This window comes from Corvus cornix, chromosome 20 (genome assembly GCF_000738735.6).
Source record: "Corvus cornix cornix isolate S_Up_H32 chromosome 20, ASM73873v5, whole genome shotgun sequence".
Taxonomy (NCBI): Eukaryota; Metazoa; Chordata; class Aves; order Passeriformes; family Corvidae; genus Corvus; species Corvus cornix.
In genome coordinates this window covers 7,772,277-7,799,817 of record NC_046349.1, presented here as the reverse complement: position 1 = coordinate 7,799,817, position 27,541 = coordinate 7,772,277, and the positions used below count along the sequence as shown (strand labels likewise).

At 54.6% G+C, this 27,541-nt stretch overlaps 1 protein-coding gene across 2 annotated transcripts; it reads left to right on the top strand.

Annotated features, from left to right (window-relative positions):
* Positions 1–184: 184 nt before the first annotated feature.
* HELZ2 (helicase with zinc finger 2) lies at positions 185–27,541 on the top strand. Of its 2 annotated transcripts, none has more exons than XM_039563300.1 (20): positions 185–261; positions 9,411–10,553; positions 10,664–10,847; positions 11,235–11,342; positions 11,891–12,414; positions 12,753–13,385; positions 14,449–15,232; positions 15,637–15,712; positions 17,017–20,527; positions 21,340–21,425; positions 21,804–21,935; positions 22,175–22,342; positions 22,561–22,702; positions 23,180–23,296; positions 23,721–23,916; positions 24,711–24,845; positions 25,084–25,302; positions 25,564–25,720; positions 26,234–26,401; positions 26,875–27,541. In XM_039563300.1, exons 2-20 carry the CDS (start codon positions 9,553–9,555, stop codon positions 26,997–26,999), a joined length of 8,466 nt encoding a protein of 2,821 aa, XP_039419234.1. In that variant the 5' UTR covers positions 185–261; positions 9,411–9,552; the 3' UTR covers positions 27,000–27,541. The 2 variants fall into 2 exon arrangements, with proteins under 2 accessions (XP_039419234.1, XP_039419233.1); XM_039563299.1 differs by lacking the exon at positions 185–261 and adding an exon at positions 4,038–4,144.

Sequence of the window (27,541 nt, the reverse complement as noted above, 5' to 3'; positions counted from 1 at the left end):
GATTTTGTTTCATTTTGGCAGAGACTCAGTTGATGAGGAGGAGTCCTGCCTTATCAGAGGCTTTTCCCTCCCAGCTGGTGGCTGCTAAGATATCGCTGTCGTATCGCTGTACTTGGGACAGCAGTAGCATGTCAGACTGAGGACATATAAAGGGCTGTGGTCACCCTGAGCTGCCTTTTGCCTCTGCAGCCTGAGCAGCAGTGCTGAGCCACACCTGAGGTGTATTTCCAACCCAAATTCCCCCATTCCTGTGCTTTGACGGTGAGTGAGCATCCTTCTGCAACACAGGGACACCTTTCCCCAGCAGTGCCAGGGCTGGAAAGCTGTGGTGCCTTTGCCCAGCCTTGGAGAGCTGTGGGCTGATGATCCTGCTCCAGCCATCTCTGCTTTGGACAAACTCGTCTAGGTTATCCGGAGAATGTGGGAGAGGGAATGTCCAGGTGGAAAGGGGACAGCTGGAGAGACCTGGCTCATCTTTAAGGGTATCTGAGACGTGGCATCAGAGCATGGGGTGGGACAGGATTTGTGTCAGCTCTGTGTTGGTGTGGTGCAGCTATGGGCAGCAAGGGCTGGGGCAGAGCAGAGCAAGCAGGAGGCAGCAGCTCTCCTCTGGCTCTGTGCACCTTTACCTGCCCGAGAGACTAGAGATCACCTCACCAGCAAAGCATTCCCAGCGTGGGTGTACTTTGCCCTGCAAAGCAGCTCTTCCTCGGGGTGTAAACAGCTCCCTAAGCAATAAAAGCTCGGCAGGCAGATTTGGGCTGGTGCAATTCTCCCCTCCCTTTGCAGCAGCTCTCGGGGCAGCCCTGTCTCCCTCGAGAGACCGCCTGGGCTGTTCAGGGATGCCCCGGTGACGTGCTCCGCTCCTGGGATGGCTGCCGAGGGCAGCTGGGGGCTTGCAGAGTCAGCAACTCGTGGTAGGATGAGGGCTGAGAAGGGTAAGCAAAGAAGGGAAGTTGCCTGCAGCAAGCTGTATGCAGAGATTATCAGTGTCTGGATGAGTGGCCTTGGGCTGGATGCGGCCGTGGGCGACTGGGCACGATTCCCTGGCCGCGGGGAAGTCCCATGCGAGTGTGGCAGTAGATCCTGGGCTTGCAGGCCTGGTTTCAGCAGGGGTGGTAAAGTATTGTTCTTGGAGAGCACATCCAACCTGTGGATCAGCTCTCCCCACGGCGCTGAGACCCGGGGCTCTGCAGGGGCGAGCCCCCAAGCCCTCCCCAGGGGGCTGCACCCATCACTGTGGGCTCGCAGGGCTGCAGTGGATCCCAGTGGGTCAACCTGCTCTGTGAGCCTGGGGTCCCTGGGCACGGCTGGCCCTCTCAGCACCCATTTTACCAGCCTGGTACTGCCGGCACTGCCTTCCTGGGCTCCCCTTGGGTGCTCAGGCTGAGATCTGCTCCCCCTTCCTCCCGTGGGGAGCCCTGCTCCGCTCACAGCCGGGCGTGGAGGACTCGCACCCAGAGACGAAATTACGTAAGGGCTGCGGATGAGTCATGCCAAGTCCGTTTCTCCCTGGGTTGTGTGGTGATGGAGACTCAGCCACTTGCGTTTTCTCCTCCAGGTATCCACAGGAGCAGACTGTGCTGTTTGGGAAAGAGCAGAGCCTCCCGCTTCCCGAGCATCTCCCCGGCAGCGTCGCGGGCAGAACCCTGCCATGGTCCTGCCTGGCAGCTGCCCGTGGGGTGCCAGGGAGTGGGGGCGGTGAGAAATCACCAATTCCTCACTCTCTGCGTCTCTCTGGGCAGGTTAGGGCTGTTACCGGGACAGGAGATGCTCCAGCATCCTCGCGGGAAGGCTCTCCCAGCTCCCAGCAACTTCCTCAGGCGCGGGGTGTGCAGCGCACAAAGCGCAGCGCGTCTGGCGCTGGGGCGGGGAGCAGCACCGATGGTTTCCTGGGGAAACCGCTCCGTGACTGTCGGCCGTGTCGCCGAAGGAATGGAAACCGAAACTCACGGCTTTCGGGTCGGTGTTTGTTTGTCTAAAATCGGCACATCCCGGGTTTCGGCTCTCCCCCGCCCTAATGCTGTGGATGTGGTGACGCAGCTTTGCCTCCTCCCTGCTCCAATAGTGGCTTCCTGCGCTCTGCCTCCAGCGACGGAGGGACGGCAGAGCCGGCTGCTCCCCGGGCTGCTCCGCTGCTTCTGGCTCCTTCTTGTGTGTTGAGCAGGGCCGGAAGCTTTATATAATAGAGTGAAAGCCGTTTGCTTCTAGAGCTGGAGGGAAAATATCCCACCTGTAAAATCAGTGAAACCTCCAGATATCCCACCTGTAAAACCAGAGTGAAGCCTCAGTGCCAAGGCTGCTCTGCCTGGGTGAGCTGGGCACTGCCCATCCTGGCTCGGGCACCTCAGGGGAGTAGTGCCAGGTGTTTTGTTTGGTTTTCACTGCTGTCTGATGCTGTCACAGAGATCTTTGCTGTGGTTTAGTCAGGGCTGCAGAGAGGATGATTCCTGCCCCAGGCAATACCAAATGGGGATGGACTCCATCCATGGAAGACTCTGATACCAGGGCTGGGCCCTGCTTGGTCTCTCCTTCCCAGGCAGGGATAGGGCTCTGGTGCTCCCCAAACTGTAACAGTTCCCATGGCAGCTGCAAGGACAAAGCTGGGAAAGACTTTCCTGGATGGGAACACTGAGCATGGGGATTCCATGGGGTCAGATCCTACTGTGGGGCTGAGCCACCCACTGCTCCTCGCTGACAGAACATGGAGTGCAGAAGAGCCATGGCCCTGTGCAGGTGGTCATCCTGCCACAGGTCCAGCAGTGACCAGGGTGTTGTTGCACAGACCTGGTGGTTTTGATGCCCAGGGATGCCTGGTTTCCACAGCACCCAGTTCTCTGGTGGGATCCATCCAGTGCCCTCTGCTCCAGTGGGGTCCATTCAGCACCCACAGGCCTGGGCTGCCCCACTCCTCTCCTTGGTGGGAAAACCCCTTTCTTGGCTCCCCAGGGTTGCTGCTGGATGGGAGCAGGGTGACAGCTCCCTCTGAGCTACCCAATGGCTGCGACTGTACAAAGCAGGAAGGTCAAAAACATCGTTTCTCTTCCTCCTTCCACTGGTGTTGACAAACGTGCCAGAAACCTGTCTCTGCCCCTCCTTTCCTCCCTGCTCCATTGCTGACATGGCCCACAGGCTGGCTCTCTCAATGTTTGCTCCTCCCACTTGCTTTGAGGAAAAAGTTTTCTTTTGTCCGAAGGCTCTCTTTGTGTTGAGGTGGCACCACCAAGCACCATCAATCGATGGAAGGACTGAACAGCGTCCATGTCAGCAGGGAGACTTTGCCTCAGCTGCCTGCGAATTTTTACAGCCACTTGTAGCTGGAGGTGTGTTAGTTTTCCCTGGTTATTTCCAGGGCTGGCAGCTGGCTTCTGGAATGAAGATAATTCCATTAAGTGGGAATCCTGGGGCTTGACCGCAGTACTGGGCACAGCACCTGCTTTACAGGTCAGGGCTTTCCGAAGCCAGGAAAGTCCAGGCTGGTGAGATGTGGCTGCTGTGGTGGGTTCCTGGGACTGAGGAGCTTAGAGGAACTTCCTGGGATTTTTCTTGTGTGCATTTTTTGGGGGCATAGCGGGTTCCAGGGTTTGTTGGTTATGTGTGTATTACCCGCAAATTTGCCCCATCACCATGCACTGGGATGAGATGCTGAGCTGTTGTGGGATGGGTTTGGTGAGGTGCAAAGGGGCTGAGAGGGGTCTCCACACCCCGGGTGCTGAGGATCCCCCACTGCTCGGGTGCTGAGCATCAACTGATGGTGCTTGTGTGGCAACACGTGCCCACAAACTGGGAGGCGGGGTCTTGCCCTCCGGCTGTCGGTGCTGCCCCACGAAACGCGATGCAAATCAGAGTCTGCTGCTGCCGGGGGTGGATTTCGAGTTTGGGTTTGCTTTTGGCTCGAGGCTGAGCTCTGCAGCGGGTGCACCGCGCCAGGCGGGGAACCGAACGGAAAACGAAAGTGATGAAGAACAGAAAGGAAAGCAGCGCTCTGTCCCCCACCCCCACCCCCCAGCCCCGTTAAAAAGGAGGGTGCCGTGGGGGCCGGCCTGAGAACCGGGGCTGCCGCTCAGAATTCACTTAGGACTCCGGTGCCGCCGCTCCCGGCTCTGGACCGAATCTGAGCGCGAGGAATCCCGACCTTCTGCGGGTGAGCAGCGCCCCCGGGAGCGGCCCCTCTGCACTTGGCGGGGACAGGACCGGGGGGAGACTCGGCCTCCGATGCGCGGGGATGCGGGGGTAGCACGGGACCGGGGTGGGAGGCTGGTTCCCCCAGGAGCGCCCGTCCTGTTCGCTGCGCGATGCGGGTGGTGCTGCCCGCCGGTGCCGCTACCGGTACCGGCTTCTGCTGCCCTGGATGCCGGTGCCCGCTTCCCTTGGCGCCCCTTCCCCTGGTGCCGATCCCCCCACCCCGCTGCCTGTCCCTCTTGTCCGGTGCCGGTCCCGGTGCCGGCTGGGGCTCTCGTCGGTGCCGGTGCCGATCCCCCCGCCTGGTGCCCTCCCGGTGCCGGTGCCGGCTCCTGCTCCCCCCGGTGCCGGCGGGCGGGGCGGGGCGGGGCCGCCGTGATGCAATTTCCGCGAAGTCCGGCCCCGGTTTGAATGCAGGGAGGCCCGAGAAGCGAAACTGCCGCCGGCGGCGAGTCCCCGGGTCCCTGCGGGTCCCCCCACCCCGGCGGCGGCGGGTGAGAGCGGCGGGGGGCGTTCCGGGTGGGGGGGAGCTCCGGGGATGGGGGTCAGCGGAGCGCCCTGGGGGGGCTGCAGGACCGAGAGTGCCCCCGGTAGCCCCGCAGCGAGCCGTGGCGTGCGGCAGGGCGTGCGGGATTCTGCAGGGCGTGCGGGGTGCGCATCCCGCTGAGCCACCGCCCCGGCTCGCAGCGTCCCTGCCCGGGCTGGGATGTGTTCGGGAGAGGGGGGTCATAGCCAGAGTGCAGGTTTTGAGGTGCAAAGCCGTGTTTGGAGGGTGGGGAGAACCCCGGGGGTGCACAGCGCTGCCTTCGGTGAGCGATCCCCGACAGCGATATTCTAACCCTGCTGCCGCCTCTGAACTCTGGGGATGGGATCCGAGAGCTCCCGGTGAACTTCTTACAGTTGGATGAAAGCAAGTGCAGCATCTGGGGGTCCACGTGTCTCGGGGCTCTGCACAAACTGGAGGGTCCGTGCCTGCACACACGCTCGGGCAGTGGTGTCGCGGCTGTCACGGCTGGTAGTGCCGGCTTTTGAGTGCGATGTGGAGTGAGCTGTCTGTTCGAAAAAGGCTGGGAAAGGGGGACGCCAAGAACTTTGGAGGCTGTTTTTGCACTGGAGGGAGATTCCAGAGGGGTGCGGTTTCGGTACAGGCAGGAGGACTGCGGGTGATGGGGTGGGACTGGCCCGGCTGCACTGATCGCTCGTGGGGTGCTGGCGATGCAGAGAAGGTCTTGCACTGTTGCTCTGAATGCTGCTTGTAGTTGAGGCAGAAACTTCCAAGGGCCAGTGCTTGTCTGGGTCCGATGACCGGGGTGTGGGGCTGCAGCCCCCCGAGGCACATGGTCCCCTGTCCCCATCCTTCTCCCAGCACTCTGATCCACGTCACTTGCTCTGATCGAGGGGCACTTGGCTTACTCCAGCGTAGCGCGTTGCCTAATATTCTGTCAATAATTAACCAAGCCAAGAGCTCAGGGACTGGCCACCTTCCTCCTGGTGGGGTAGGATGGGTGCAGAGCATCAGGATGCAGGGGCACGATGAGCATTTCTCTACCACAGCCGTGCTTCCACTCGCCATTTCCAGGGAAATGTGATTATCTCTGGCAGCAGCACTGCCCTGCAAGGAGCCTGCCAGGGACGATGCTTGGACACAGCGTGGCCTGGCCCTGACCCAAAGCATCTTCCTGAGCGTGGAGGAAATGCCACCGGCAAAGCCATGGTGTGCTCTGTTTGGGTTTGGTTTGTGGCAAGGCTGGACCAGAGCTGAGCAGAAGGTGTGTGGGGCTGTGTTGGTTCCTGGGAGAAAGCAGAACTCGCCCAGATGGGGCTGGGGGTACAATAAACCAGCCTCTGTCACAGTGGCTTGTCACCCATCAGCAGGATGTGAGTGGCTTTAAATGCCAGGCTGAGCTTTTCAGGATCAGTGTAAAAAAGGTTGTTTTTCTTAAAATATACAAAATTCAGCTTGTAAATCATGGTCTGTGGCTTGCTGGCAAATACTGCTCTCCATCCACTCTTACCTTTCCTGAGGCATTTGGATTTTGCCCTGTTGACATCAGTTTTATTTCCAGTGGGACAGCTGTCTTGTGGCACACCTCCCTGAGCTACCTCATGCCTTGCGTCTTCTCTCCACCCAAGCTTGGATTGCAAAGGTTCCCTTAGTTTTTTCTTTTTTTTTTTTTTCTTTTTTTCCTTTTTCCTCTAGTATAAGGCTGCTGTAGAGAGAAAAAAGCTTTAATTTGGCGTCAGCACTAGTGCTGTGCAGAGACTTTGACCGGGGTTTGCATTTCCCCTTCCTCTTCCCTCCCACCTCCAGACCCAGAGCATGTTCTGGCAGTTTGCTCAAAATCAAACGCCTTCTTAAAAAAAAAATAAACAGTAGGGGAATTGACCCCTTTAAAGGTGGAATATTCCCTCTTAGCTTTTTCCAGCTGGGATGCCCTGCCTAGGCATGAATTCCAGTGGCAACCTGGCTGTCCTGCACGGTCCTTATGGACAGTTCTTAAGCGTTTAACCGGGTGGGTCGGTGCCGGCGGTGCTGCAGGACCGCGTCTCCCATGAGCTCTGCGGCTGTGGAGGTGCCGGCAGCGGGAAGTTCGGCTGCCTCTGCACGGAGCCGAGTGCCAGCGATCAGGTTTCTTCCTCTCCCGTGGGTATAACTGAGGGATACTGGAGTTTTCACCAGTTGCGGTGTTGCACAGACGTCGCACAAACCCTGAGCTTGAGTGCCTTTCACAGGAGGGCTCGGCCGGAGGCGGAGACTTCCAGAGGAAGGAAGGTGGAACTGCTGTCGGAGGGATACCAAAGTGTTCCCGAAACTGCAGATGTCAGTTCCACTGGGAACGTGCTGCCCTCGGCAGCTTCAAAGGAGCTGAAAGGGCTCTCGGCGGCTGAGCGTGACCTCGGTCCCGCTCCGGGCGTTCCCACTGTGGAGATTCGGGAACAGCCTGGCCCCACCGGCCCCGCTCTGCCGCCGTCGCCCTCCATGTCCCCCCTGCCCTGTGCCAAGGTCCCGGGGCAAGCTGAACCTGCGGTCGCGAGGGACCTTCCCTCTGCCCTGGGGTTCCCATTAGCTCCAGTCGATCCCAGATCTCCCGGGGAAACCGAGTGGGAATGCTCCTTTCTAGCGAACAGTCTCCCCAGGCTCACACAGGAGGGATTTTGACCCCCAAAAGGTGCAGGGTTTTTCCCTCCCGCAGTCCAGCCCTCAGAGTAGGCTGTGTCTTCCCAAACTTCTGCCTGGTTCCCAGTGTTTGGGGGTTTTTCTGGTACTCACAGCCTGGAGCAGTTTGATGGGAGCAGCTCCAGGGGGTCTGCAGCTGCCACCAGCACCGTACTGCCTTTGCTGTCTTGCTGAGAATCAGAGGAGCAGCCCTTGATGCCCTTGGACATGAGACAGATTGTTCCACTCCCCCTCCTCTCTTTATAGGTGCTTATTTTCAATTTTTCCGAAATTATTTCATTTCAGTGCAAAGCATTTTATCTGCATCAGTCAGCAATCAGGCAGCGCCAGAACCTCAGCTGTGGCTCCAATTTTTCTTTTTTTGTGGTAGAACCAGAACAAACAAAGAGGTCCTGACCCCTGGACTGCAGAAAGTTTTCTTCCAATGACCATGGCCTTGTTACAGCCAGAGGATAGGAATACCCTGGCTCTCCACTGGTCCCAGCCAGCTCTGGGTCACTGCTCTTCTTTCACTGCGAGCCTGCGCTGAGTGCTTCAAGTAAAGGTTTGGAAGTGAAGGCACAGAGCTGAGTCGGGGTGATTTACCTCTGGGTGCAGAGCTCGTGGCGTGGCACAGTGACCCCAATCAATCCAGCGCTGCCGTGGGAGTCTGCCACGGAATCCCACAGCTTCCCGAAATGGAAACCTGCAGCTCTGCCCAGCGCCAGGCTCACTGCCAGGCCTTGAGAGATAAAGTGAGCGGGTGTTTATCCACTGAGCACGTGTCTGACCTGATGCACACAGAGAAGTAGGATTAGATGATTCCTTCAAGGCTTGGCAGTGGGTGGGTGCTGTGACACTGGGATGGGAGGTGAGGAGCTCTCTTAGGATGTGCTGGGAATGTGGGTGATGCTCTGGCCACTTCCAGCTCGGTGTTTGTTGTCCAGAGCTCCAGCTGGAGCAGCAGCCTCATCAGCCCCTGCCCACTTTGCCCGGCACCCTGTTTATCCCAGAAGAGAGGAAAGGATTCTTAATTAGAAGTGCAGAAGCAATGCAAGGTTTGCCTTCCTACTCCACTGTCCACTGAACCTCAGCTGTAAATCCCACTCTTCCCTGGTATTGCTAGAGAGCCAGTCTGTGGTGGCTGCTGGCCAGGAGCCTGAGTTGGGTGCTCGGCACACGGCCGGTGGCTTTTCTTGGCAGCACACCCTGCCCACAGATATGCCCCGGCATGTTCCCTTCACCCTGACCACGTGGCCCAGCCACCAAACCCTGCAGCATCATTCCCAGGGATGCTCCTGGCCCCTGGTTACCCAGGAAACTGATGGCAAATGCCGGAGCTGGTGGCTGGAGAGGGCAGTGAGCCGTGAGTTGCCTTCCTCGCCACATCCGGCAGGGCCGAGCTCTTCCAGCCGGATGTTTACCGAGATGTCAGCTGGAGAGATGCCGGCAGGCCCCTGTTGCAGCATGCCCATCTCCTGGCCTTGGGTGCTGCATCCCAGGAGCAAAGAGGGTGGTTGCTTCATTAATTAATTCCAATTAATCTTTTGTGCTATGGGGGCAGATGGGCTGAGGGGCTGGAGCTGGGTTCCTCTCGCTCGGCGTGGGGCTGCCTGGCCAACTCAGGGAAGAAAACAGGATAAAGAAAGAGAAAGTTGGCAGGAGGGACTCAAGGTGGGGGAGGTGCTGGCAGCAGGGAGAGGAAGTTGGATCATGTGGCTGTGGTCCAGTGGAGCTCAGTGGCCACTGTGGGGACCGTGCTGGGCCCTCTGGAGCAGTCACTGCTTTGGCACATTGGATGGTAAATGCTGATGGTCTATGGGGACATCAGGGATCAGGCTGAGCCCTGCTGGGAGCCAGCATCACTCAGCAGCCTGATTCCTGTGTGACACAGTCGCCTAAGTCCCGGGCTGGTGGGGCAACAGAGCAGAGGGAGAGGGTGGGGGCACTTGGGTGCCGAGGCCGAGGGTGCCTGGGTGAGGTCCCTGGCTGTGCCGGTGCCTCCGTGTGTGCCCAGCAGGGATTGTCTGATGTTTCCTGCTAAGTCGCTTGTTTCTTGTTCCTTTGTCAGGCTTCATGAGCTTGCACCGATGGCCAGCAGGTATGCATTGAGCTAGGACAAGGCCACTCGCTCCATGGCACCTCCTCCCCACGGCATCGCCATCTAAGATCTTCCCACTGTTAATTTTGCTCTGCTCAAGCCGCCGCCAAAGATGCCGACAGCCAACGGCCCAAAGGTGCCACTGAGCAGCCTCCAGCAGCAGCTGGAGCTGCTCCTGGTCTGCTCCAAGTGCAGCGTGAAGGAGAACGAGATCACCTACCACCCGCGGGAGGTGGAGCACAACTGCATGTATGAGATCCTGCTGGCGCGCTGCCGCAGCCGCTGGAGCACGGCATGGAGGAAAGTGTCCCGGCGGCCCGGCTTCCCCAACCCGGCGCGCTACGCTGTCTGCAGGTATTACGTGGTGGGGCTGGGCTGCAGCAGGCACAAGAACCAGTGCACCTTCGCCTGGAGCGCGGAGGAGGCCATGGTCTGGAACTTCGAGAGGGAGCACCAGCTGGAGCGGCGCTGGCTGAAGGCGGCGGTGCTGCAGGCGCAGCTGGGGGGCCACCCTGCCACTGCCCCCCACACCATGGCCAGTGCTGCCAGTGAGATCATCAACGAGTTCGGGGGGTGCTTCCAGGACATCTGCAAGCGTTGTTTTTTCGGCTGCCCCCAGCGCATCACGGTGGGCGGCCACAGGCAGCTCTGCACATCCCACCACACCTGGGACCCGCTCCTGGTGCACGTGGTGCTGGATAGCCAGAAGAAGCAGCAGTACACGGCCATCCGGCCCTGCCCCAAGTTCATGGAGACCCTCAGCTACTGCTGGTTCATGTCCCAGGGCCGGCACTGCAGGCACGGCCTGCAGCGCTGCCACTACGCCCACAGTGATGTGGAGATGGCCGTCTGGGAGGCCGAGAGGGAGCAGGGATTGCAGCGCTCCGACCTGCTGCCACCTGTGGGCACCGGCAGCACCAATGGCGAGCCGGCGGCGCCCGCGCCTGTGCACTTCTACTGCCGCATCTGCCTGGTGACCGTCAGCTCGCAGGAGAGCTTTGAGAACCACTGCTCCTCCATCGAGCACGTGCAGATGCTCTCGGCCGACAGCTCCATGCAGTGGGTCCACCGCGCACCACCGCTCGGGCTGACCAAGTTCTCACTGTGCAGCAGGTAAGGCATCCAACAGGGAAGAGGGCCGGGGCAGCAGGGAGCTGCTGGCTCCCTGAGGATCCCCATGCCACCGGGCACGGGTGGCACCTGGAACACCTCTCTCCCGACAGAGCGGATGTGTGTGAAATGGGCAACAGCTGCACCAAGGCTCATTCCAAAGAGGAACTGCAGGAGTGGATCCAGAGGGTGAAGGTTTCCATGAAGAAAAAGAAGCAAGCCCTGAAAGATGGGCTCTTGTCCTACCAGGACAGGCTCATTGCTGAGTATCGGATGTGCTCCAACGAGGTGTTAATTGTGAGTGGTGGGCACAGGGTGGGAGCACTTTGGTGCAGCACATCACAGGGATCCTCTGGTGTGAGAGCTTGGGAATGGAGCCCACTGCTCACCTTCCTAATGGGGATGCAAAAAGGGATATGGCGTCCTCCTTCCTTCATCTCTTTGGAGACAGCAACCTGAGACCCTGCTCAGGGTACCCGAGCTGTGCCGTGGGTCCTCTGGCTTCCCAAGGCTGCTGCATGGGGACCCAGCACAGTGGTGGGTGAGGATGGATTATGAGGATGTACTCTGGATCCCTCTTGGGAAGACATAGCGTAATGGCAAGGAGGAAGATGGCCAAGATGGCTCTGAGGTGTGTCCCTGGGACGCTGCTTTCAGTCCCTCTCCTCTCATGCCTCCCCACAGATGGCTGAGCACATCGAGGGTGTCCAGGTTGCGTGTGAGCAGCCTCTGCACGTGCAGCTGGAGGACAGGAAGAAGAAATACCAATGGAGGTTCAAGGTCCACTCTCAGGTAAGCTCAGTCCCTTGGAGGGTTTTGTTTGGTTGGGTTTTTTTTAGTTATTATTTCTGCAAGGGGGAGAAGGATGGGGATTTGGGCATGTTTAAATGAGGACGTGTGTTGGGTGTTCAGGAGCTGCTCAGGTGATTCCTGCACTGAGCCTCTGTGTAGGGGGTGCAGCCACTGTGTCTCCTGTCTTGTGCAGTGGTCCTGGGGCAGACCTGACTGCTCTCAACACCTCCCCTGCATCATCACAAATAACAGCATTCAGCTGCTTTCCTGCCCAGGATTTTGTGGATGTTGGGGGCAAAAGTCTGTCCTCTCCAAGCAGATTACCTATTTCCTGCACACTGGCTGATATTAAACTGAAACCTGAGGTTCTCTGAGACCCTAAAGTAATTGCTGTGGGGTTGTATGAGGAATAAGCTGTGGTGAGGCTGACATAGTGTTTGGTTCCTCTAGCAGCTTTTTCTGGGAAATTCTGCTAGAACACCTCACCAGCTGCTGGGCTCTTCCCATGGTTTGCCCTCACTGTGTCCCTGTCTTCTCCTCAACGGCAGATGCATCTGCAGCACGTGGCCCTGCTGAAGCGGGAGCCTGGAGTCAACTTCTACTTCTCGGGGAATGGGCTTTCTCGGGGCCTCCAGTACATTTGTGGGGAGCACGTGGCCACCCTGTCCTCCTCGCCCCACACTGCGCTGGTGGAGGTCAGCATGGAGTGCTGCACCCTGGGCATCTTCGAGCAGTGGGTGGTCTTCGACTTCGGCAAGCGCCCCGTCCTCATGCAGAAGATCAAGGTGAAGGTGGGCCGGCAGGAGACCCCCCTGCACATCCCCAGCACCAGGGAGAGCACCCGCCCCGTCAACTTTGTGCGGTGGAATCGGGGTAACCGGATCATCGTTCCCAGCGTGCCAAAGACTGGTGAAGATGTGGATCTGCTGGCCAAGTACAAACCTCCTGCTCTGGCACTGGATTACCAAAGTGAGAGTAGTGCAGTCGTTCCCATCACCCGGCTCAACTATCGGGAGAGAATGCACAGCTTCCTCTTCCGTGAGGAAGAAGCTGAGCAGGCTCTGATTGCCAAGTAAGTGCCAGGCGTGAACCCTTTTGGGGTTCCCCCTCACTGGGCACCACAAGCCTGTTGCTAACCCTTGGGACCGTGCTGCTCCTGGGGTCTTCTGTCCATTCTGGGTTGGGTCTTGTGGTGCCTTCCCAGAAAATTGGAAACTTGCCTGGAAGGATGGCTTGCTGGGTCTCATCCTGTGGCTGTGGATTAGCTAGAGCGTGGTTTCTGTCTGTATGTGCTTGGGGGGGCTGGCAGACCCTCTCTGGGTATTGGTGGCAATCCCCTCTCCGCGGGGGAGGGCTCAGGAACTGACACATCCTTTCTCTGCTCTTCATTTGGGTGTTTCCTCCTTTCAGACTCAACCTGCGTGTGCTCATCTCGCTGACCCCCATGCTGCAGAGCTTCTCCATGGGGGTGAAGTTTGCTCTCTCTGGGGAGCTGTTTGCTGAAGTGCCTACCCCTTACAACCTCTCGCCGGACACGGATGAGGGATACCTGCTGAGCAGGTCTGTGCCCACCGCCTTCCTGGCACTTGACCCACCTGTGGACAATCGGGTTTATGAAGTTTTTGTGGAGCATAAAGCCACCACGGAGAAGACCCTCTGGCTACAGATACCAAGGAGGTGCTGCTCGGAGCTGAACTTCAAGGCAAACACCTCCCACAAGGTGGAGATCCAGTTCCAAATCGACCAGCTGCTGTTCCGGCAGTGGCACCAGGCTGTGGACTGCCTGTTGGATGAGAAGCTGGTCCTGCCAGATGTTGCCAGTTGCTCCATCCCATACTCTCCTGGGTCCCCACAGAAAGGAAATAGCAAGCAGAAACAAGCCATCTCCTTCATCACGGGCCAGCGGACCACCAAGCGGCAGGTCCCACCTCTGCTCATCTATGGGCCTTTTGGCACAGGGAAGACGTTCACCTTGGCCATGGCCACCTTGGAGATCCTCAAGCAGCCCAACACACGGGTGCTGATCTGCACTCACACGAACAGGTTAGCAGGGAAGAGGCAACAAGAACTGTGGGCAAGCTGGTGCATTGCTTGCTGAGGGGATGAAGGGGAGCCAAGGTGTATGAGCCAGAGCTGAGCTGCCCTTTTCTCAGTGTGCACTTCAATTGCTTGTTTAAATAAATTAGTTTTATTGAATTTGTCTTAAACTGCTCTAGTTCCTGCTAGGAAAAAGCCTGTCATGGGTGGAAGTCTTTGTGGAAGAGGCAATGCAGAATCATAGAATCCCTGAATGACATGGGTTGGAAAGGACATTACAGCTTGTTTCAAACCCTTCTGCTAGACAAGGTTGCTCCAAGCCCTGTCCAGTGTGGCCTTGAACACTTAACATATTCCTGCCTCATTAGAAAATGGGAATGGGGCTGGAGAGACAGTTTTTTCCAGCCTTTACTATGTGCTGCAAGACATAGACAGCTGCTGCCCGACCATGCTGGGATAATATTGTGCTCTAGTTGCCCTTGAAGACTGTTGGGCTCTGTGCACATGCCAATCTATTGACTTTTCCAGGGAGAGTTTGGGGAAGAGAAAACGCAGATCTGGTCTGAATGCCATTGGACCTGCCTTCAGAGAAACCAGGCCAAGACTGTTAAAATTAGAGCAGTTATGCTGAAAAGAGTGTCCACATCCAATCCTGCAGGCTGTTACTGCCTCAGTTTTTAATGCATAATAGATGGTGACTGCTAATCCTGGCCTGTTCCAGGCTGTTTGCTTGCACGGAAGCTTCTCTTGCAGGTCTTGTCTCACCTGGGGATGGGGGTGCTTTGCCGTCAGAGGAGAGCTCCTTCTCACTTGGCCCCGGACAGCATCAGGGCCACAGGTTTTATTGGGCACATCACATTTTTCCATAAGAGTGTCAAGAGATGTCCTAGTCTCAAGTACCAATTCCTGTTTTAAACCATACTCTGGAAAGAGTCTGGGACTTGGTGGCTGCGTAGACACCGGTTCCTTTGTGATGTGTGTTGGGGAATGATGAGAGAGAACTTTGTACCACAGAATTTAGGAACAGCACCAACAATTCCTTGATGCTTTTCTATTTTTTCCCCTCCAGCGCTGCTGACATTTACATCCGGGAGTATTTTCACAACTACGTGACCATGGGGCATCCATGGGCTGTTCCCCTGCGGATCATCTCCACCGACCGGTCCGTCAACATGATGGACCCCATCACCCAGATGTACTGCTGCCTCTCACCGGACCAGCGCTCGTTCCGCCACCCCACGCAGGCCGAGATTGACAAGCACCACATCATTATCACCACCTCCATGCTATCCAAGAACCTGAGGGTCCCCCCAGGCTACTTCACCCACATCATGATCGACGAGGCCGCGCAGATGCTGGAGTGCGAAGCTTTGGTTCCACTCTCCTATGCCACTTTTGAGACCCGCATTGTCCTGGCTGGGGACCACATGCAGATAACCCCAAAGCTGTTCTCTGTTGGCAGTGGGCAATCTGCTGATCACACCCTCTTGAACCGGCTCTTTCAGTTCTACCAGAGGGAGAGGCATGAGGTGGCCAAGAAGAGCAGGATCATCTTCAATGAGAATTATCGTTCCACTGCCGGCATCATCGAGTTTGTCTCCAAGCACTTCTACATCGGCAATGGCAACGCTATCCAAGCCAGTGGGAACATCCCACCCCATCCCGAAATTTATCCCCTCGTGTTCTGCCACGTGTCTGGCGTGGCTGAAAGGGATATCTCCATGATTTCTTGGCAAAATGTCTCTGAGATAATACAAGTGATTGAGAAAGTGAAGGAGATCTATCAGAGGTGGCCAGATGAGTGGGGTGTCCGGGATCTGAAGAAGATCTGTGTGGTCTCCCATGGGATGCAGGTGCGTAGGGGAATCCTGCATTCCACCTGAGGGGGCTATGCCTGCACTGCTGACTAAACACTCCCTAAGGAAGACCTCTTAATCTATTTATGATTATTTGTGCAATTAAAAATAGGAAATCTGGGGTCTCACGTGCCTTCAGTGTTTTTTTGAGGCAGTCTCCATTTAGGTAGCATGTCCTCGGTGGTTGGAGCAGAGATGGTGGAATGGCTTAGTTAAACACTTCTATCAGCATCTTCTAGGCAGGTTAATGACAGGGCACTGGGAGCTCTGGCTGAAGTCAGCCTGGATGTGTGGCTGCTGTCAAGTAATTTGGGCAACCTGCAGCTGGGCAGGATGAGGGACCCTGGTGTTTGGTGGGGGGTGTTTCTGAGCTGAGTTCAGTTGTGCTTCTTTCTTACCAGGTTTCTGCAACAAGACAGGAGCTGAGGAAAAAGCAGCTACAAGATGTGGTGGTGGAAAACTATGAAAATTTGCCAGGTTTGTGTCTTGTGCCACAGTCCCTCATGCCTGGCTGCATTTTGGGATCTTTTGTGCGAGAGTCATACACAGCTTTTGCAGTCATGCTGGTGGACAAGAGGGTCCATAGCAACTACAGCCACTGCGTAACAGACAGGGGGAAGAGACACTGGGGTGTTAGCAGAGGAGTTTCCAACATCTTTACATTTTCCTTCTTTTTAAAATGCAAAATATTGGCTGTTATTGTGGAAAAATACCTCTCTGGGAGGTGCTGCCAGGCAGAGCTCCCCTACCCTCTCTGTGTCTCTGCCACCACCGAAGTCCATGTAACACCAAGTAGGAGGGAGTGCCTGGAAGTCCTTTGGCTGATTTCCATCCCCTTCTGGTTGGTAGTTCTTTGATTTTGTCTTTTCCTGAGTGAATAAGATTTCACACTGAATTAAATCTGCACCCATCAACTCATTTCAAATACATGGCTGTTGCTTTGTAGGAGGGTAAAAAGCCTGTAAGTGCCATCCCAGAGACTTGAGTATGTGTGAATCATGTGAAGCCCTAAGTACCAGCGAGGGAGGCAGTGACCGAAGGGAATTGAAACCAGGATGGCCTGTGGGTACCAATCACAGAACAGCTCACTAGAGGAGGAGTCTCCTGCTCTGGATCACAAGAGAGGGATAAGGCTGGTTTTGTCCTCAAGGACTTAGTTTATGACTCATCCGTGTTTTCATTATCTTTTTTTTTTTATTGCGCAGCTGGGACTCCTCGTGGTGAGAATAACTGACCCCAGGGGGAGTTTGTGATCTCCACACCCTTTCTTTGCAGCCTCTTCCCAGCTCTGACATCACTAGGATGCCTCTTGTTGGTTGTTATTTGTTGTGTGATCAGCAGAGCTCTTCCTGAGGGGGAGAGGGGTCCTTGCAAATGATCACTGCTCTTGTTCCTGCAAGACCCTCAGTTCCTCAGGGAATTTGGGATTCACAGCAAACTCTACCCGTGTTTGCAAGGAGGGGCAGCTGGTGGCACTGGGCACGCTGGGCTACTCCATGGGTGCTCATGGCTGCACTGCTCCAGTGCTCTGCCTTTATCCCATCTCCACACTGTCCTTCCCTCCCTGGTGTGTGGGTGGTGGTGCCTTGGGATGTCCATCCTGGTTCACACACAGAGGATCTCACGATCCCCAAGAGCTGCTTTATTCACATCAGGTGACTCCCATGTTTCAGCCAAGCGAGGTTACATCAGTCCATGGCCATGTAACACAGTGGCAGCCAGGGAGGGTCCTCCCTGTTGGGTTCTTGTGAGTGACTTCTCCCTTGTCCCCTCTGGTGCAGGGCGTGAGTTTCGGGTCATCATCATCAGCACGGTCCACACCAGCAAGAGCCTGCGCGTTTCAGCCTCCCACCACCTCGAGTTCTTCAACGAGGCCAGAGTGCTCAACACCATCATGACCCGGGCTCAGTCACTGGTGGTTGCGGTGGGGGACGCCGTGGCCTTGTGCTCCCATGGCCAGTGCAGCAAAGTGTGGAAACGGTTCATCCAGCAGTGCATCGACAAGGGGAGCATCTTCCCAGAGAACCTGACAATGGCTCAGATCAAACAGGCTGCATGTGACAAGGACAGCTGGAGCAGGAGCCCAGAGGGTAACGAGGAGGACAGCGACACAGATTCCTCAAGCTCTGAGGGCGAGAGCATGAATGCTGATGATCCCATCCTCCAGGAGCTCTTAGATGAGAGCAAGAACGTGCTGGTGACAGTATCTGAGGAAGGGCTGCTGAATGTGAAGTCCGAGGCTTCAAACCAGTGGAAAGACAAGTGGGAGTATGTCAACTTCTCTTCTCAGATGATGCAGCAGTACCTGCACATGCACCCCAAAATGTACAAGAGGTGTGAGCTGATCAAAGAGGGGTTCGACAGAGCTTCTGCCTTCACCCTCAATGACTCCCCTGCCATGAACATCCAGATCAAAGGCAGAGTTAACTGCGGGACAGCCTTCACTGGGGACGAGGTGCTGGTGGAAATCCTGCAGAACAGCACAGGCGACAGCAGCAGCCACCGCCCACAGGGGAGGGTGGTGGGCATCCTGAAGCGTGGTGAGAGAGAACGGACCTTCATCTGCATGATGGACGAGTTTGATCCCCGTGTGATGATACCCATTGATCCCACTGTCACCAAAATATTCGTCCCAGGGTTGAAGGAGAAACCCAATGTCATTCCCATCCGCAGGTTTGTCAATGGAAAGTACAGAGTGGTCAGCTGTGAGAAGATCAACCAGGAGACAAGGAGGTGCCAGTTCTTCTGTGTCCAGGTCATCTCCTGGCGGGAAGGGTTTTATTACCCTTTGGGGATAATAACAGAGATCCTACAGGCAGCACTGACTTTGGAAGAAGGCTTAAAGATCCTTGCCTTGGAGTATGGTTTGGAGAACAAATACCCAGCTGCTGTCACCCGAGAGGCAGCCAAGTACACCTCCAACAACAACATAAACCTCACCAAGGAAACTCTGAAGGACTGTCGGAGTTATATGACCTTCACTATTGACCCCCAAGGTGCCAGGGATTTGGACGATGCTATCAGCGTTAGGGATCTGGGGCGTCACTATGAGATTGGGATCCACATTGCAGACGTGGCTGCCATCATTCCCAAAGGCAGTGCCTTGGACCTGGAAGCAAAGAAGCGGGGTGTCACCTACTATGCTCCCAAGCAGGAGCCTCTGTGCATGTTCCCACCCAAAATCAGCCAAGACGTCTGCAGCCTCCTGCCGCAGAAAGATCGACGGGTGATCTCCTTGTTGGTCACCATAGAAAAGGAGACTGATCAGATGTTAAAGGGAGTCTTCACCATCTCCGTGATCCGCTCGGACAGGCAGCTGTCCTATGAGGAGGCAGAGCTCTGCATTAAGAACTGCTACAGGGGAGCAGCAAAGGCCCTTCGTTTTGATACCCTGGAGGACTGCATAGCTGTGGCTTATCACTTCTCCAGGATCCATCGGAAGTTTCGGCTGCAGGAGGACTGTTTCTATGACCGGCTGGATGAGGAAAGTTCCCCAGGTAACAGAGGGTCCCATCAGATGATAGAGGAGTTAATGATCATGTTCAATAGTTTCGTGGCCGAGTTCCTCACCAACCAGGAGGTGACCAGAAATGTCACTCCTCTCCGGTGTCAGTGTGAGCCAAGTCTTACACAGCTGTCACTCATGAAAAACAAGTACAGCCACATCATTCCTTTGTCCATCCATCTCTTGCATCATCTGGGAGAAATGCCTCCTGGACAAGACTCCCCTAAAAATGTGGAGTTCAGTCTTCTGGGCCCCATCTGGAAGCACCTGCAGCTAGCTGCTAATGCCCATGACTTCCAAAAGATGCTTGACCTCGTTGTCACTGATGACATCCACCCAAAGCTGGCCCCCGTGACCCTGGACTTCAGGAGAATGCTCAGCCGCTCCTACTTCTGTCGCTCCAACTCCACTGTCCAGTCAAAGGCAGGCCACTACTCCCTGCATGTAGACTCCTACACCTGGGCCTCCTCTCCCATCCGCCGGTACATGGATGTCGTGGTCCAGCGGCACCTTCATTCCGTGCTCCGCAAGAAGCCCCTCATCTATTCTGTGGATGACATCGAGTTTCTCTGTCATGACTTCAACAGGAAGAATACCCAGGCCATGACATATGAGAAGAGAGCCCACTCCCTGCAGATGGCCAGCCAGCTGAAGGACCAAGTCCTGCAGAAGATTGCTTTTGTGGTGGATATTGAACAGATGAGCAGGTTTTTTAAAGCCCTGTTTCCCCTGAACAATGAGAGTCTTCCGGATCCGCAGAGAATTAGCTACAGGTCCCTTCAGCTGATAGAGCAGCCTGTGTTCATCCAGCAGCGGAACAGCATCAGGCTGACCTGGAAGAGAAGGATGTACTCTGCAGAGACAAAGGAGCAGAGCCTGCGGGAAGGACCCCTCTGCGACCAGAGTGTCACCCTGTTCCGCACCCAGATGTGGCAAGACGTGCTCACGGCCATCAGGAACGAGGAGTTTGACAGGGCTGCGTCCCTGCTGCGGCAGAGCAAGGAGCTGTACCAGCGGCACATAGGCTGGGTGCGGAAGAGCTCCTGCTCCCACTACATGGAGCTGTCCCTAGAGCTGAGCGCCGGTGACGCGCTGCGGTTCCAGCTCACCACTGACGTCAGCCAGGGCTTCCTGGTGCCCTTCGTGCAGCTGTGGTGTGTGACACAGGGGTTTGAGGTCTGCCTGCAGCACACGGAGAAGCCAATCGACTGCTTCTCGGCCTACGCCACGCTGCAGTCCAAGGACAGGTACAAGAGCACGACCGAGTACAACAAGGTGTGGATGCCCATGAGTGCCATGGAGTCTGCAGTGTGTGCCGTGGCTGAGAACGACTCGATTGTCCTCTGTGATATTAAAATAAAGTGGGCAAAGCAAAGGACAAGCAAAGGACAGCTGCAAGGGAGCTTTGTGCTGAACAAGAAGTGGTTGGAGGAGTGCTCCATTGAAGTGGACTTCTTCCACTGTTACCTGTGCATTCGTTTAGGTGGGCTGAAGCTTCCCAAGAGCCTCCAGAGTGATGAGGAATGCCTTAGCCATGGCCTCCAGAACCTGTCTTTGCTTGACAATGGCGAACCAGAGAACAAACTTGTGGTTGATCCCGATACCTACACCTGGGTGGCTCACGGAGTCACGGAGGAGTTCAACGATGACGAGAAGTCAGACAGGTCTGGTCAGCAGACTATGAACTTTTACATCCACTATATGTCTATGGAGAACGTCCCTGTAGAGATCTCACAGGAGTCTGCCAGGTTCACGGTGGAGCTCATTCCAAAGATGCTGCCAGACATGTAAGTGGGCTCAGCAGTGTGCTCTCATTGGCCTGGCTTCCCACAGGACCCTTCTGCTGCACCCCCAAGGGCCTTCCTCACTGCTGTGACTGGTCCTCTGAAAAACCTGCCCTTACCCTTACTCTGACTGCCATACTGTTGGGCTGTGGGTCTTTGGGGGGTGTGACAGCACTCCTCAGGTCTGTTCTCCAGAGGGTCTCATGCTCTTCTGATTGTCCCCGAGAATGGGAAGGTGGGAGAAAGTGCTGAAATTTCCCTGAGCACCCACTTCTTATGTTACTGGCTTGCTGCAATATGTGTTATAAAAGGTCAAGTGAAGCCCTGGAGTGGGGTTTGCTTAGCAGAAGAGCTCCCTGATTTCCAAATCATTCTCCTTTGTTGTGCTGCAAAGCAAGTTCTGCTCTTTTTAAAATCAGAGCTGTTGTCTAGTTTGCCCTTCCTTGTACACAGCACAGGCTGCCATGCACCCCCAGTACTGTAGCATTCTCAGGGCAGAATGTGCTTCCTTTTGCATCATGAATTTTAGGAAAAATTGGAAGCTAATCCAGTAAAAGGGGGTGGGCCGTAATAAAACAGAGTTAGGGCGGGAGTTGTGCTCCCTGCTCTTAACATCTTTGCAGGCTCAGCTGTTCAATCAGTTGAGAAATGGTCCCAGATCCAGAGGAGCAAAATAAGTTTAAGTTATTTTTGTGGAAGGAGTTAATGCAACAACAAAGTAGAGAGAAAGAATAAGTAAGGCAGTCGTGCAAAGCTGTATTACAACTTTTGCTGTTTTATGCTAAATTCCATTCATTCTTATTTTTCCCTGTCAGACGCAAAGAAAAAGCACTTTGGAGGCTCAAATATGCCTCTGAGCTTGCTAAAAGCATCGCCCTTGGCCACGAACCTCCTCAAAAAGGTAGGTGCAAATATTAATCTTTCTTACCTTGTGGCTACTTGCTTCTGGCCAGGCAGGTGCCCTGGCAGTTTCTCTGGGCCCTTGCCATAGGGGTGATGCTCCCACACCAGGAGGTTCCCCTGACAAGGGGATCAGAGGAGCTGCTGTGTAATTTGGGATGCCCTGCTGATGGCTGGCATGGCTGAGATTGTCATCCCCAGGATTCACAGAGAGGGTTCATGGGCAGAGTATCTTGGCAAGGGACAAGGATTACTTCTAGGTGGTCTTGTAATGGACCACCATCACTAGGTACCTGCTGCACCTTCTTGCTGAATTTCTTCTGTGCTGCCCTCAGTAACCTTCTTTACATTTGTTTTCTTTGGCTCTTTGCTGTAACAGTGACAAAATCCAGATTCCTGCAGCAAAAATCCTTTGATATCCCCGGCAGCAACTGGAAACTTAACACAAGTCAGACCCAGGCTGTTCTGGATGCTTTGAGAAAACCCTTCACGCTCATCCAAGGCCCACCAGGTAAGGGGGGACAGCAGAACACACCTCTGTGGTATGAATGGCAGGTGAGAGCTGATCTGCTGCTTTCCATAGGACCCTCACTGAGCCAGGAGAAGGGAACGTGGGTTGGCATCACCCACAGCTGTGCAAGGCAGTCCCCTCCGCTCTTGATTTTATTTCATGGCTGATCATCTGGATGCTGATCCAGAGCATGAGTGTTGTGGTTAAAATGTTCTCAGCATGCTTCTGTTTTTTTCTAGGCACAGGGAAGACGGTTGTTGGAACTCACATTGTCTACTGGTTCCATAAACTGAATGAGGAGAGTGTTGAGAAGGACAAAACACCATGCTTGGAAGAGGAAAAGCATGACAGGAGAAAGTGCATCTTGTACTGTGGCCCATCCAACAAGTCTGTTGATGTTGTTGCTGGTAACTACCATCTTTTATGCCCCTGAAGTGGCTTGTATTGGTGGGAGGGAGAACACGTGGTGTGGAGGGGCAGAAAGTGGGGCTGGTCCTTACAGAGAACCCTGCACTGCAGGGAGAGGACCAGTGGAGATGGGATGATGAGTGAGGGGCAGGGAGGGACAGGCCTGAGCATCACCAGTGCCTAGTGCTGTCTGACCAGACCTGCCCTCCTTCTCCAGAGATGCTGATGAAGACGAAGAACCTGAAACCACTGAGGGTTTATGGGGAGGCCATTGAGGCGATGGAATTCCCGTACCCAGGGAGCAACCGGAACATAAGCCGTAAATCCCTACGGGATGCAAAGCCAAAACGTGAGCTCAGGTAGGATGGCATGTCCTGCAGGCTCCTAGGGTGCTGGGGAGAGGTCGCTTCTGCATCAGTAATGCTGAATAAGCCAGAGCAAATACAGTTTCACTCCACCACTGCGAGCAACACTATTAACCTGCTTTATAAATAATTTGTAATTAATTTTTTTCAAGTGAACGTGTACAGTCTAATGTAGCACCTAGTCAGGAAATCCAGGTTGTTGAAAAGTCCCTAGATGTTTTCATCTCCTTTTGAAACAGCTCTGAATGTCTCTGACTTCATTCCTGCTTGCAGCTGCTAAAGAGAAGTGGTTGTATTTTATGTCCTTGAGGTTGAATTTTGGGTCTGCAAAGATAGGAAAGTTTCGCTGTGAGTTTTTTAGCTAATGGGGTTTCTCCACATAGGCAGGTGGTGTGGTCTGCTTCACTGTAGAGGAAATCACTCAGGTCTCAGTGTTGAGGGAAAATATTTATATATTGACTCTTTATTCAGCAAAATAATCCTGCATCATCGTATCCGGCGGGCACCCAGCAAATTCTGGCAGGAGATCTGTCACTTTGACACTCGGGTGAGGAACGGAGAGGAGATCACAGAAGAAGAAACAAAGGAGTGAGTAGGAAGAGACCCTGGTGAGAGATGGCTGACTTTGGTTGTGTGCCACCTCTGAAGTACAGATTAATAAACTGTGTGTTCAGAATAATGATAAAAAGTGATGAGCTTGAGGTTAGTGGTACAGCACAGAGCCTCAGAATCACTTCTGCACTGGTGCTGTTGTCCACCTGAACCAAAATTCCTATTATACCTGTGTGAACCTTGAATCCTTCACCCAGACCCCCTGCCCTGTTGAGTTCAGGACAAAGCACATTTCCTACAGTGTCCATCCAAAGCCCTTTCCTGGGAACACCAGCTCATCCTGGGGAGGGAGGTGAAGCCATAATCATTTGGGAAAGCACAGCCTCTGCCTGGTTCCTGCATGAGGAATCTGGAGGTGTTTCCCTTATGCATAACGTGGTATTTTCTGCATTGACTCTAGGTACAAAGGTTGGCTCTCACAAGGTCGCGCGTATCAGCTGGCGTGTCACGATGTCATCCTGTGCACCTGCTCTGTGGCATCTGCCAGCATCCTGGAGCAGCAGCTTGATGTCAGGCAGATAATCATCGATGAGTGTGCCATGTCCACAGAGCCTGAGACCCTTATCCCCTTAGTGTGCCACCACCGTGCTGAGAAGGTATGTCCCTGCCAAAGACGTGTCCCTGGGACAGCTGCTCAGGGCTCTCAAACATCTTCCATCATTTACCATGCTGCTCTTCCAAGAGCTGTTAGGGTTTTAAGGTTTGTGTTTCTTTATGAGGTGGATATCACTGCCACCGAAAAAATGTTCTGGCCCAGGTACAAAGTATTAACATGATAAAAAGCATAGACACAGTGGGGGTTGTTCAACCTGGAGAAGAGAAGGGTCCAGGGAGACCTCAGAGCCCCTTCCAGTGCCTAAAGGGGCTCCAAGAGAGCTGGAGAGGGACTTTGGACAAGGGCATGGAGTGACAGGACAAGGAAGAATGGCTTCACAATGACAGAGGGCAGGATTAGATTGGATATTAGGAAAAAATTCTTCCCTGTGAGGGTGGGGAGGCCCTGGCACAGGTTTCCCAGAGAAGCCATGGCTGTCCCATACTTGGAAATGCTCAAGACCGGGTTGGATGGGACTTGGGCCAACCCGATCTAGTGGAAGGTGTCCCTGCCCATGGCATGGGGTTGGAACGAGATGAGCTTTAAGAATCCTTCCAGCCCAAACCATTCTGTGATTCTAGAATTCTGTGGCTCTTTGTTTTCCTCCCATCAGATGGAAGCATTATCTAGGACAGAATCTTTATACCATGTCCAATGTGGTCTTTGGCTGAGGTTTCTGTAAGCATAACATAAATAAGTAGCACCGAATGTCCGTGTACAAACAGCCTTTCAAAGAGCTGATGGCTTTTGCCACTGCCACCACCTTGCAGCTGAGGTGTCTGCTCTTCCTTCCAGGTTGTTTTGCTGGGGGATCACAAACAGCTGCGGCCGGTGGTTAACAACGATGTCTGCAAGAGTCTTGGCATGGAGACATCTCTCTTTGAGCGCTACCAGGGACAGGCGTGGATGCTGGACACGCAGTACCGCATGGTGAGGCCCTCCAGTGGATTGTCTTCTCTCCATCACACAAAATGCTGCTAGGGCTTACCTTGAACATCAGATATTCTCCATTAGTGCTTCCCCTTCCTAGACACAGGATTATATAGGAATATACCAGTGCCAGCTCCAGCAGAATGGTGTTGTGGGTGAAGCCTGCCCAGAAAGATGCTGCAGGCTGAGAAGTTCCTTGGGTTTTATTCACCTCCGTTTCCCCCTTTTCCTCTGCCAGCACAAGGGGATTTGCGAGTTCCCATCCCAGGAGTTCTATGAAAGGCGGCTGAGAACATGGCCTCAGCTTCCTGAGAAACCCAGCGCGCTCCACCACAAAGATAACAACTGCTGCCCCATCATCTTCGGGCACATAGAAGGGAAGGAGCACTCCCTCATGATTGCTACTGAGGAAGGAAATGAGAACTCCAAAGCTAACCTGGAGGAAGTGGCACAGGCGGTGAGCAGGGTCCTGGGGAATTGCTGGGGATGCAAAGGGAGGGTGTTGTGCTGGAATTGTGGAAGGATGATAAAGATACAAAGATCAACAGTGTCTGCCTGGTGCCTCCCGGCTCTGGAGCACACCAGGAGGCCCCTTGGCAGAGGCAGGTGTAGGGCAGTGTGACCCCTAGGCAGGAGCCACTGCTGCCCTGGGGAGGGATGCTGGGGAGCTCTGCCCTCCGGCCCCGCTGCCAGGTGAGCAGGACGCTGGTCCCTCCAGGTGAGGATAGCCAAGCAGCTGACACTAGATGGCACCATCCGGCCGGAGAGCATCGCCATCCTGAGCCCCTACAGCGCCCAGGTGTCCGAGATCAACAAGAGCCTACAGAGGGAGGGCATCCGCGGAGTGACCGTCTGCACCATCATGAAGAGTCAAGGTGAGGGGACAGGAGGGGGAGTGTTGGGTCTGTCCCCTCCTGCCTTCCTGAGGAGCTGCTCACAGATACAGTCTTTGAGCAAACCCTACCCCAGGGTCATTTCAGCCACGGAAGACCAGATTTCTGGGTGATTTGTGATTATAATAAATCCTTTGGAAGCCTCTGGAGTGCTTGGGCAGGGTGAGGCTGCTGAAGGCAGGAAGGTGGAGGATCTCTAGTGGAAGATTTCTAGTGAAAGGTTCACTGCCCATGTCAGGGATGTTGGAACACAGAATGTCCCTTCCAAACAAAACCATTCTGTGATTCTGTGATTCTGTGATTCTGTATCTGAGAAGGGTGTTAGAGAACTGCCACAAGATGTTCATTCTCTTTGGAAAGCAACAACCACGAGTCCAAAGGCCTCCAAAGCTGGAGAAACCCAGATGGTGGCAGTAGAGAAATGAGTGTCCTGTGAGGTGGAGAAATGGCCAGATGCTTCCTTCTAAAAAACTCAGGTTTGCTTCCACTTTCTAGGAAGTGAATGGAGATATGTGATTCTGTCAACTGTACGCTCCTGCCCCCGGTCTGAGATCGATAGGAAGCCCACAAAGAGCTGGCAGAAGAAATACCTGGGGTTTGTTACCAACCCAAACCAGGTCAATGTTGGCATCACACGAGCTCAGGAAGGACTCTGCATCATAGGTTGGTATCACTGGACCATGCACAGGCCTGCAGGGGAATGGGATGCTTGGATAAAGGGGTGGTGGTCCAAACTAGTACAACCAGTAGTCTTGTTTTATTCTTCTGCCCTTTAGTCTGGGGGTTTGAAATTGGGCAATCTGGGCAAAGCAGGGCTCATTCAGAGCTTGAATACAGCAAGTATAGTTAGTTTTTCTCACCCTTTGTTTTGGACCGTGTTGTTTCTGTTGCTTTCATGCTAGAGCTCTCTCCTAAGAAAAATCTGGCTGCTCATTTTGCTCCTAATCATGCAGGTGTAGGCTGTGGTGTGTAGGGAAGCTGCTCACAGATATGACAGCATGGAAAAGGGAGCTGGAATTTCACAGATACATCCCTGCAAGTGACCCAGCCCCCTTAGCTAGAGGTGATAGACAAAAATGGTATCAGCCAAGCCTCTTCTGACCACTAACCTGCTGTTCCCATCCCTGTGCCCACAGGGAACCGGTACCTCCTAGAGTGCAACCCTTTGTGGGGGAGACTGATCCAACATTACCACAAGCACAACTGCTGCACTGCAGCCCAGGAGATTCGTGTCAGGAGGACCGCAACCCTCTGCCGGTGAGGACGGGCCCTCTCTGCCTGAACAGCGTTATGTGTGCCTTGGGAAGGACCAAATCTTTCCATTATTCAATGAACTACGGAGCCAAATGCAGCGGGGGATCTGGGAGCTTCCCGCACCACGACAACTCAGCTTCAGTGTCTGCTTCAGCATCTTGGGGTGTTCTTAATCAGTGCAACCTTGGGCAGGAACTTTCAATTCTAGCAAACCAAAAAGCATTGGAGATGGATGATGGGCATGTGAATTTACTGGTGATGATACTATTTTTGTAACTGAAAGTTGCTCAGCAGAACCCTCATCCTACCTGCCACTGCAGCTGCAGTTTGGGGGGACCAAATATTTACTCCAGCTGTCAGGGTTGCACTTTGGGGATCAAATGCTCAGTCCATTCATCGGGGTGGAACGACTGCACGCAGCAGAGCAGCACGGCAAGCTGCTGTTTGCCATGGAGGACCAAAGCTTTTGAGTACTGCCTCTCATTTTAAATCCAAGGACAGGGGATTTTTAAGACTTCTCTTTTTTTTTTTTTTAAGTGAAGGAGGAAA